Consider the following 12,239-nt stretch of genomic DNA (forward strand, 5'->3'; position numbering starts at 1 on the left):
TCATGTCTGAAACACATTCTAAATAAAAAACGAATACATGGTGTTTGTTACAGATCTGTACTTACAGCACTTATGGATGGTAATTTTCTATTGTCAACATAAATTTTAATCTATCGCAGTAACAAATTCAATACAACATCAGCACAATTCTTTGACTGCTATGATGTTCATCGCAATGCCATACCTTCAGCGTGTCTTCATGGTTGACAATTATTTTCATGTTCTGCAAGGTTTTAACAAGTGCAGTCATCTGTGAATTTGCAGTTCTGTGCTCAGCTTCTGGTTCAGTAGGCTTCTGCATAGAGCTTCCTGCCGAATACTGCTTTATCTCATCTGCTTTGTTCTTTATCGAAGCAATTTCTGAAGTCTACAAGATTAAGAACATTAGCAGAAAAAATATCCTGAAAGGTTTTCAGTAACATATGATTGTTAGAATTAACATTATATATTTTGGGAAACTATGGAATGGAAAATCTGAGCTTTGAAACCATAAAGTATGAAATGCACTAGGTGCAATGCTCTGCCGATTACCGAGATACAATCCCTACCCTTTGTCAATCAGTTTGACTCTCCTCCTTACTGGGGTCAATTTGTACCATTAAATTTCCAGTTAAATAAAAAAAAGGCCAACAATATCTACAATGAGAGATGTCAGCACCAAATAATAGTCCTATCGCACTGCATCAACCTGTTAGCGACGCCTGTGCCAACTTGCTATAATTGCCTTCCCAACTTATTGTGCAAAATCTTGTCACAAGATCCTTAGAGGTTATCCTGATTTTCATTGTGAAGTTTGGTGTATAAAGGAGAATCAGAGGATGACAAAGATGTCATTCTCCAGAAAACGAAGAAGTCAGCTTCTTAACACATTCATAGTTTGTATTTGCCCAAGAATTAAGTCACTTTCCTTGTTCTCAGTGTCAGAGGAAAATTGCTACTGCAAATCAGTCACTTATTACAGACTACTTTAGATGGTGAAGAGGTAAGTTCTGTTCTTTGACATTTTTTCCTGCTAAAGCATTAATGATGAGAAAGAAGATAATTAAAAAGATTAAATGAAAATCTAGATCTTTGGAAGTTCTTGCAAAGACAAAAGAAAATATTATATCTAACCTTTACCCCCACATCTTTTACAGAGACTGTCTGGTCTTCTCGTTTTGACTCCTTGGCAATATCTTCAGTAGATTCTTCATCCTTTAGCCTATGTACAATTGTCTGGACTGTTTTAACCATATTCTTCAGTTCATCAGGATATGGAGTTGGATATCTCTTCAGGTTGCCTTCCTGTGTAACAAAAAGCAATAATGTTCTGAATTTAATTAAATGCTATAATTAAAACATCAGTTTTAAAACAGACAATGAATTAGGACAGAACACTCAGCAGAACAATCCAGGATCTCCACTTTGCGAGTCTACCTGGATGTGGTGCATTGATCCTGGCTGAATGCCAGGTGTCCACCAAAGCCACTCTATCACTTCCCCTCCTCAACTGGACAGAGGAGAGAAAATATAATTAAAGGCTCATGGGTTGAGATAAGGACAGGGAGAGACCACTCACCAATTACCATCACAGGCAAAACAGACTTGACTTGGAAAAAATTAATTTAATTTATTAACAATCAAATCAGAGTAGGATAATGAGAAAAAACTAAATCTTAAAAACAACTACAATCTCTCCCTTCTTCTCGGACTCAACTTCACTCCCGATTTTCTCTACCTCCTTCCTCCAAGCGGCGAAGGGGGGTTGCCGTCAGTTCATCACACGTTGTCTCTGCCACTCCTTCCTCCTCACGCTCTTCCCCTGCTCCAGCATGGGGTTCCTCCCACGGGAGACAGTTCTCCACGAACTTCTCCAATGTGAGTCCTTCCCACAGACTGCAGTTCTTCACGAACTGCTCCAGTGTGAGTCCTTTCCATGGGGTGTAGTCCTTCAGGAACAGACTGCTCCAGCGTGGGTCCCCCGTGGGGTCACAAGTCCTGCCAGCAAACTTGTTCCAGCATGGGCTCCTCTCTCCACAGGTCCACAGGTCCTGACAGGAGCCTGCTCCAGTATGGGCTTCCTATGGGGTCACAGCCTCCTTCAGGACACGTCCACCTGGCTCTGCCGTGGGGTCTTCCACAGGTTGCAGGTGGATATCTGCTCCACTGTTAATCTCCATGGACTGCAGGGGGACAGCCTGTCTCACCATGGTCTTCACCAGGGGCTGCAGGGGAATCTCTGCTCTGGCACCTGGAGCACCTCCTCCTCCTCCTTCTTCACTGACCTTGGTGTCTGCAGAGTTGTTTCTCTCACATATTCTCACTCCTCTCTCCTGACTGCTGCTAGTGTTGTGCACTTCCCTTCCCTTTCTTAAATATGTTATCACAGAGGTGCTACCACCGTCGCTGACTGGCTCAGCCTTGGCCAGCAGCGGGTCCATCTTTGAGCTGGCTGGCACTGGCTCTGTCAGACATAGGGGAAGCTTAGAATCATAGAATCATAGAATGGTTAGAGTTGGAAGGAACCTTCAAAGGTCATCTAGTCCAACCCCCCTGCAAGGAGCAGGGACATCCCCAACTAGATCAGGTTGCTCAGAGCCTCATCCAGCCTGGCCTTGAATGTTTCCAGGGATGGGGCCTCCACCACCTCTCTGGGCAACCTGTTCCAGTGTTCTATAACTCGCATCGTAAAAATTTTTTTCCTAATTTCCAATCTAAATCTACCCCCCTCTATTTTAAAACCATTAGCCCTCATCCTATTGCAACAGGCCCTACTAAACAGCCTTTCCCCATCTTTCTTGTAGGCCCCCTTGAGGTACTGGAAGACCGCTATCAGGTCTCCCCGGAGCCTCCTCTTCTCCAGGCTGAACAGCCCCAACTCTCTCAGCCTGTCCTCACAAGAGAGGTGCTCCAGCCCTTTTATCATCTTCGTGGCCCTCCTCTGGACCTTCTCCAACTGGTCCATGTCCTTCTTGTGCTGGGGGCTCCAGAACTGGACACAGTACTCCAGGTGGGGTCTCACCAGGGCAGAGTAGAGGGGGAAAATCACCTTCCTCGACCTGCTGGCCACGCTTCTCTTGATGCAGCCCAGGATGCAGTTGGCCTTCTGGGCCGCAGGGGTGCATTGCCTGCTCATGTTAAGCTTCTCATCCACCAGCACTCCCAAGTCCTTCTCCTCAGGGCTGCTCTCAATCCATTCCCCACCCAGCCTGTATTTGTGCCTGGGATTGCCATGACCCAGGTGCAGGACCTTGCACTTGGCCTGGCTGAACTTCATTACGTTCTCACGGGCCCACCTCTGAAGCCTGTCCAGGTCCCTCTGGATGGCATCCCTCCCTTCCAGCATGTCGATGGCACCACACAGCTTGGTGTCATCGGCGAACTTGCTGAGGGTGCACTCTATCCCACTGTCCATGTCGCCGACAAAGATGTTGAACAGGGCCGGGCCCAGCACAGACCCCTGAGGGACGCCACTCGTGACCGGTCTCCACATGGACATCGAGCCGTTGACCACCACTCTCTGAGTGCGGCCATCCAGCCAACTCCTTAACCACCGAGTGGTCCGTCCATCAAACCCATGTCTCTCCAGTTTAGAGGGAAGGATGTCGTGTGGGACAGTGTCAAAAGCTTTGCACAAGTCCAGGTAGATGATGTCAGTTGCTCGTCCCTTGTCCACCGATGCCGTCACCCCGTCATAGAAGGCCACCAAATTGGTCAGGCACGATCTGCCCTTGGTGAAGCCATGTTGGCTGTCACCAACCACCTCCTTGCTCTCCATGTGCCTTAGCATGGTTTCCAGGAGAATCTGCTCCATGACCTTGCCAGGCACAGAGGTGAGGCTGACCGGCCTGTAGTTACCTGGGTCTTCCTTATTCCCCTTTTTAAAAATTGGGGTTATGTTCCCTCTCTTCCAGTCATCGGGGACCTCACCAGACTGCCACGACTTCTCAAATACGATAGCCAGTGGCTTGGCAACTTCATCCGCCAGTTCCCTCAGGACCCACGGATGGATCTCATCAGGTCCCATGGACTTGTGTACCTTTAGGTTCCTCAGATGATCCCGAACCTGCTCTTCGAGTACAATGGGCGGTTCTTCATCATCGCAGTCCCTGCTTGCACCTTCTACAGCTTGGGCGGTGGGACAAGAGCTCTTGTCGGTGAAGACTGAGGCAAAAAAGTCATTGAGAACCTCAGCCTTTTCCATGTCCTGGGTAACCAGGACACCAGTTCCCTTCTGGAGGGGGCCTACATTTTCCCTGGACTTTCTTTTGTCCCCTAAGTACCTATAGAAGCTCTTCTTGTTGCATTTTATATCCCTGGCCAGATTCAGTTCTGCCAGGGCTTTGGCCTTCCTTACCTTATCCCTGGCCACTCGCGCAGCCTCTTTGTAGACCTCTCAGGCTACCTGTCTCCGTTTCCACCCTCTATAGGCCTCCTTTTTTACTTTCAGTTGGTCCAGGAGCTCCTCGCTCATCCACGCCGGCCTCCTGGCCTTTTTGCCCGACTTGTTCTTCGTCGGGATGCACCTCTGCTGAGCTTGGAGGAGGTGCTCCTTGAATGTGGACCAACTTTCCTGGGCCCCTCTTCCCTCCAGGGCTGCCTCCCATGGCACTTGGCCCATCAGGTCCCTGAAGAGGCCGAAGTCCACCTTCCTGAAGTCTATGGCAGAGAGCTTGCCCATGAGATGGGCAGACTGCAAGTGCCAATGACAGCCAACAGTCTGCTGTTAGGTGCTGAGGGATGCTGAACAGTCAAGCATCTCAACAGTCAAGAATCTAGTATTCTCTGCCCAGTCCTAGAAATGACGATGTCCAAAGACTTCTCAGGACACATGAGAGAGAATCCAGGGTTTGGTGGGAGAGAACCCCCCAGAGAGAACTGGAGAAACCTCAGAGGACTCCATGGCCTAGCCTAGGACTACTCACACATAGCTGGCACTGCTACACTGACCTACCAAACTTCAGACTATGTTATCCCATCCTCAGGACAGGGAAGCTGTATAATTTGTAAACTGCAAGTATACTTTTGATTAAAGTGTTTTGGTGACTGAGGCTATTTTATCTCCACGCTGTGAATTTTGTGACAGCCCTATATTTAAGCATACAACCTGATGTGCTTTCAGAACTCTTATGAATAATCTGACAGACAGGTTGCTCTATAGACTGATTTATCACCAGGTAAACTACGATAGCTAAACTATGATTGTGGAATATAAACTTTGTCATCAGTTTTGCCTAAGCAGAAATAAACCTAATGACTTAATATCAGTTTATTCAAAAGTGTTTATGTTGCTTCCATTATTCTGCTCTAAGTCTCTATCCTAAATACAATTACTATAGCTCACTACACAGTACAGATTTTTCCTTGTAGATGCCATACGTATTTGTAACAGTCAGCCTTTATCATCTTTCTATTCACTGGATTTTTTTCTAGCATAAGGTTAGTGAGGCAGTCAGTGTAATTATTTTACATTGCATCAATACTGAGCAGTTACATTAACACATTTTCATGATCTAAATGAAGTTTCTCCATTTTTCACTGATATTGCATGTAGGTTAAGGAACTGCATATTACAGCAGAGAAGGTGCCATCCTTGCCTAATGGGACTGCCAGGTGTATCATAAGCAACAAACAAATCTTTGACAGATTCTTTTTTTTCTGGCTAATTGTGCAGCTGGACACATCCTCTTGTTAATGGTTTTCCTTTGTATAGCCAATGCTTGTGGCATCATGTGAATGTAAGCTAAACAGGCCACATTCTGAAAGAAGGCTAAATAAACCCTCCAAGTGGCAAAAAGATCTTGCACAAGCCCAGCTGCTGAATGTTACAAGATTAGTATTTCTTCAGTCTAATGGGCAGAACTCAGGCAAAGCTAATACGCTGAAAATTAGCCCTTTCCTGTATATTCTGTATAATTTCATCTTGTCTGTTAAGTTCCCTGAATATTTTTTTAATACACTTAAATGCTCAGTTGGTATACTTCTGTTTTCTGGACTTGAAATATTAAGACTGAACAGTTTAAGAGTCTAACTTGATGAATTACGTATAAAATGAGATTGTTTAAAATGTGTCAGATTAATGACTACTGTTTATTTTGCTGCTGGACTACCTCACCCTGAACTAATTTACTTTTTTTAAGCTACTAGAGTTTGCAAAGTTTTGTTCAGTTACATATGCTTGATTTTCTAGATCAAATAATGCAGCAGGCTTTAATTCAATGCAGAAAATGAAAGCCTATAATTTACTTTCAAGTGCAGCAGGATATTTATTTTTTCTTCTCTAGAAGGCTAAATAAAACATCACAGAAGGTAAAGTGAACTAGATCTCATAATCATATGCAGTAATGGCAGGCTTTTAATAGTCAGAATAAAAGGCTAATCTTAAGATTTTACCAATTTATAATGATGAATCACCAATATACTAATTAAGAATTTCTGGCAACATAATATGTTTCACAATAAAGGAAGACATCTCAGAACATCAAGTTTCAACAAGTAATAGAGAACGCGTAGTTCATGAACAACAGTATAAATGGAAACAAGTTTCAATAATACACTAGAGTTTTAGATAAGCATTTGTCTTCAATTTTTGTGTAAATAAAAATATTAATAATTGCCTTCAAACAAGCAATGTTATAAATTTAAAGGAACCATTTATATGTGTTAGCAAAGCAGAAGATAGTTTATACATTCTATTCACAGGGGGAAAAAAAAAGAATACTATAAATAATTTTTAGATACTATGAATGTTCATGTTAGAACACCAGTTTCTTAAACACTACTTGATTGTTTGTCCTCTCACAAGATTCTTAGAGATGCCAAAGTAGGCAGCTGGACTGTGCTGAGATAAGGCCTAGTTGCTAAATATTTCTATTACCTTTTTTTTCAGCTTTTCACAGATTTATAGAAGGAATAAAAGCTAACTGAATGGCGCAGAATGAAGTATATAAGCTGATTGTCTGGATCTATGTATAATTTCCACTAGCAAAACCCTACAATAGCAAAATAACAGAAGGAGGAATTACAGAGATAGACACTTGGAAGGGACCAATGCAAGTGGTAACTCTGGTAACTCCTTCAAAGAAAGTTCATAAGATCAAAAAGCAATGTGCTGACAATCAGATTATTAAGTAATTTTAAGTACCTAAGAACAGTTCTAGTCAACAATTGTCATAATGAAATTAGATTATTTCCAGCAGATCACAGACAGCACATGGATGCTTATGCTGAATGACTACTTCATGACTCTCTCACTTTGATCTATCTACTGTATCAAAACTGTATTTAGTCTTGGTAGACAGTATATCAATCTCATACATCAGCCCTACACATTGATATACATCAGCAGCAAGATTACATTCACAAACAACGGGACAAAACAAAACTTCTGAAGAGTTTTTGTTGTGACAAGACTAGCAAACACAACTGTTAAAAGAAACAAAACTAGCAAATCATCAATTATGTTTATGGTATTCTAAGGCACTAGTTTGTCCACTGGAGCTTCTGTGAATGGAAAAGCCCAGCTGATGCTCTCCTTCACCCTGAATGAAAGGATTAACACGTTAGGACGACAGCACTGATACTGCGTGTCAACAATCGCTTGTGGAACTGGCACTGGCAACAGGGCTTTGGTTTCTATGACCGTAGGATCCTCTTTGAGGAAAACACCTGCTCAGGAGAGATGGAATTCACCTCACTAATCTTTGCCAGCAGTATGGCTGACCTGCTAAGAAGGATTTAAACCAGGAAAGATGTGGGGAGGGAAAGAATTATCAGCAGCCCTGTGGAGCAGTGGACAGGACTGACAAGCAAAGGGCCTGGGGTGATGTGAATGAAAGGGAACACACAATCCTCAAAAGGGGCCTTATGCAGTGTCACCTCAAGCATTTGCATGTGAGCAAGGAGGTGGCTACAAGGCATGTTTATGAGGAAACCATGCAGACCCGCTCTGGGAAATCCGTATGCTGAGGTGTCTCTCTGAAGCGCTCATACACTAAGCGCACATACACCCCTAGCTCATACACTAAGGGGTGCACAAAGGGCTCACATATAAAGCACAGTGAATAAGAACAAGGGATTAGATCTGTGTGCATTTGCAGGGCTATAAACTTGTTGGTATCACAGAGGTGTGGTGGGATGGCTCACATGACTGGAGTACAGCAATGGGGGGATACAAGCTATCAGACTTTATAGTTTGTTTCCCTTAGAAATAAAAATGTCTTTAGGAAACAATCTTCACTACGATGAATCAGTTCAGGGGAACATCCTTGCTGGGATGGGTATTTTGTTATGTTTAACCAGAAACGAGTTTTGACAAAAGAATTAAATAATTTACAGAACATTTCTGGAAGTTTAGTGCGCTTTCTAAGTTAATGTTTACACTGTTAAGTCGAGTGTACTATGGCTTTCAAGTCACAGTTAGTCAAGCGTTACCTCAAACAGTATTCAGGTACTTTTCCTAAACTAAGACACCTGTCTTTAATATATTAACATAACTTTCATGGGCTCGGATAAGCATGCTCACAGTCTCCCAAAAACTCTTCTATGCAGAATGACAGTTAGAAAATCAAATCGTATTTCTAGCTTGAGCCAAGATCTTACTCTGCTGCACCACTGATATTAGCAGAATTAATTATAAAGTCTAACATGTGTAATGCTACTTCTTCACACCTTTCAAAATACTTGACAATAAAAGGTAGTTTTATGGAATTTCATCCTTGTTTTCGTCTGTTAGTCCAGGACACAGTGGAAACAGGACATCATTCAAGCACTGACAACAGCCACTCAAGGCACTTTGCCCAATAGCCAGTGCTTTCTGAGGAAGAATGTGAAAGCAGGAGCACCTCCTGTACAAAATAGTTTCTATCACTTCTGCATCAATTATACAGGTCTGAAAGTAGATTTAGATTTTGCTTCAGAAGTGAGTTCTGGTTTGTGGGTTTTTTTCCCCCTAAAATGATATTGTCCTTTCATCAAGAGTGAGTGTGAACCTGATACTAATGAAACAAAGAGAGAAAAAATGATGTGAAAAATGGAGGTGGTATTTGTTTTCATCAGTCAATAGATCAAAACATACAATGAAAAAGTCCAAATACAGCTGGAGAATTAACAGAATGAGCAACATCTATAGGAAATCATTTCTGTTCTTTTTATGTTACCTCTGTGTTACAAATTTTCTGTTTGTGATGCTTCCTGTGTTACCCAGAGGCTGGAAGGGATCTGCTCAAGCAGGCCACCCACAGCCTTCCGCCCAAGACCATGCCCAGGTGACTCCTGAATATAGCCACGAACTGGGACTCCACAACCTCTCTGGACAACATGCATCCATCCTCTTTCACCCTCACAATAAAAAAGCCCTTGCTCATGTTCAGATGGAACATCCTGTGTTTCAGTTTGAGCTTGTTGCCCCTTGTCCTGTCATTGGGCACCACTGAAAAATCAGCTCAGGTGTAGTCCATGTCACAACTAACTTGCAGATACACTATGGCAGTTATTAAATAAACTGCCATTGTTATTATTGATTACTTATACTGTGATTACCCCTAAAGGCCACCTAGTACTTCATGTTTAAAAGTTACGAAATTAGTAATACACTATGACATCTTCCAAATGCTTCACTTAGCCATTTCCTCAGCGGGTGCAAAGAGAAGGAAATGCTACACATGCCTGGATTATTGCCCCAATGATTGTGTTCTTAACTTTCTTCCTTTCCCCATCACCTCAGCAGTAGCACAAAAACAGATGACGGGACAGGTGACAATTCAGGGTTCCCCTGTGAGCAGGGATGTGGGCAGTAAAAACAAAGAAATCAGAATGGTACAAGGAGAGAGAGAGACACAGCTTTCACCCACCAATGCCCTCACCATACCAGATTCAGGCTCCCATCAATACAATTTGCTAAACTAGAATTTGCAATCACTGGATAGTAAAGAGGGGTTAGAAGGACAAAACCTGACAGAAGCCCTTAAAGGGCTCTAAGCACAGCTACTTAGAGCCTTCAAGAGACTAAAAGTGGTCAAATATTAAAACATTTCCTTTAAGTTTAGGAACACCTACAGAATGAAAGGCTATTCAGCTAAAAGTAAAAACCATCATGTTCCTGCTATGCTACACCAAATTAGAGAACAACAGTTCTAATACGAAATTCCATGGTTGAGGGCAAAAGAAAAGAGAGACACTTTACCTGTTGTTCTGAACTACATAAAGATTACTTCAAATCCCACTAATCATAAAATGATTAGATTCCAAATGGCTAAAGCTTTGGGTTGTTTTAATTAGGGACGCATAAATCTCAGTATTTAATTTTCTGAGAAGTCGATGCAGTTCAAAACATTGGAGTAGTGTCACAGGCTTTCACAGCTTTCACATTATTTTCATGCAGACAGCATTGATATTGATACTATAATCCTAATCCATACAACATTTAATTGAACTACATAGTGTATGTACTACAGTAACTAGATAACTATGTGATGGCACCCTATGTACACAATAACTTCAAAGTCAGTGAAATTCTGTATTCTGTTTTTGCCATCTTGGCTGGAAGAATTACATTACAGTATAACGAAAATTTTAAATTCTTTTAAAAAGTAGCATTTCAGTAGTTAGTAGCAACCAAACTAAGTCTATGCTAGAAAACTTTACTAATATGTCTATGTCAAATAGGACTTCTTAAAAAAAAAAAGCATCACATCTTCTGACAGTATTATACCAGCTTTTGGACACTTAATCTCCACCGGTCCTATTTCTATTACATGATACTATTTTCCTGACTTACCAACATATAGAATACCATGCTGAGCTTTGAGAATCTTCATTAAAAACACTGTTGACACACTGGAAGCTTTCCTTCTCTGTAGTCTGAAGGCCTATTTGTGAAACATATCTTTTTATTCTTGCTCCCAGACATAACACTGCTTTATTTAAAACAGAAAAATGAAAAAATCTTGCTTGCCTTACACCCAGGCACTTAAAAAGACTGCTTGAATTAGAATAGGAATGACAGTATTTTGTCATATTTGCTTGCTTGACATAGTCTGTAGCTATTTGAAGGAAACAGATGACTGGAAAGCAGTCTGCAAATAGGTAATATCCCTCTGAAGAAACCTGAATAGACCAATAAGCCTCTGGACAAGATTGGTCTGGGCCCACAGGAAAGTGTTTAAAAGCCAGTGAAACCCAGTGGAGCCTAGGCAAAGAGAAAAAATGCCCAGTTTCATTACAGCTTTCTGTATCAAAGAGCTCGCAAGCTCGCAAGCTTCTAGCAGCTTCTCACAAAAGTCACCCCTGTAGCCCCTCCTGCTACCAAAACCTTGCCACGCAAACCCAATACACTGGATTAACTCAGACATAAGTTTATAAAACCCAGCAAGATTACAAATTGTCCTGGTTTTGGCTGGGATGGAGTTAATTTTCCTCTCAGTAGCTGATGTGTTTTGGATTTTGTATGTGAAGAATGTTGATAAACACACTGATGTTGTTAGTTGTTGCTAAAGAGACCAAGGTCACTGTCTGGCTTCCCAGGTTTTGCTAATGTGCAGGTACAGGAAGCTGGGAGGGATACAGCCAGAACAGTAGACCCAAACAGGCCAAAGAGAGTATTCCATGCCATAAACATCACGCTCAGTACTTAAGTTGGGGGGGTGAGCCGGTGAACTGTCTCTTTTTTTTCCTCTCTCACTGTTTGGAATCGTTCCAGGATAATTAACAGCGGTTTTCTTCATTCTGTGATTGTTGCTTGAGACAGGCTGTATCGATCATCGGGTCGTCAGGTGGTGAGAAATTGTGCATCATTCATTGCTTTTGTTTGGTTGGTTGGTTTGGTTTTTTAAATTATTATTATTATTATTATTTTCTATTAGTATTATTATCATTATTTTTATATATATATATAAAATTATATTTTCCTTTGTTATCCTAGTAAACTGCCTTTATCTCAACCCACGAGTTTTCTTCCCAATTCCCTCCTCCGTCCCCTGGGGAAGGGGAGGGTGATTGAGCAGCTGTGTGGTACTCGATTGCAGACTGCAGCTAAACGACGACACAAATCACTTTTTTTTTTTTTCATTGACTGCAAGCAGGAAGAATTATTAAAATTATAATTTACTGAAAGAAACTTTAAAGAAAAATCAGGATTAATCATTGTTTCCCCACTATTCTTCCCCACAGCACCATCAGTCCAGTAGTCTTGTAGTTATGCCATACACTGCCTTACATCAGCTGAGACTTTTCCCTTTGTCCTCTACTTTAAATAACTGGGG

General features: G+C 42.0%; 1 protein-coding gene across 5 annotated transcripts in view; it reads right to left on the minus strand.

The window, feature by feature from the left end:
• The window catches only part of LOC147596778 (erbin-like), a 115,516-nt gene that overhangs the window by 26,329 nt on the left and 76,948 nt on the right, over positions 1-12,239 (minus strand). For 4 of the 5 annotated variants that reach the window (XM_086769516.1, XM_086769515.1, XM_086769513.1 and 1 more), the window contains exons 15-16: positions 1,114-1,284; positions 185-367 (exon numbers count right to left, since the gene is read on the minus strand). In XM_086769516.1, coding sequence (XP_086625642.1) covers positions 185-367; positions 1,114-1,284 — 354 coding nt within the window. The remainder of the gene's footprint in view (positions 1-184; positions 368-1,113; positions 1,285-12,239) is intronic. The other variant, XM_086769514.1, reaches the window with a different exon arrangement.

This window comes from Chlamydotis macqueenii, chromosome W, assembly GCF_036417535.1.
Source record: "Chlamydotis macqueenii isolate bChlMac1 chromosome W, bChlMac1.mat, whole genome shotgun sequence".
Classification (NCBI taxonomy): Eukaryota; Metazoa; Chordata; class Aves; order Otidiformes; family Otididae; genus Chlamydotis; species Chlamydotis macqueenii.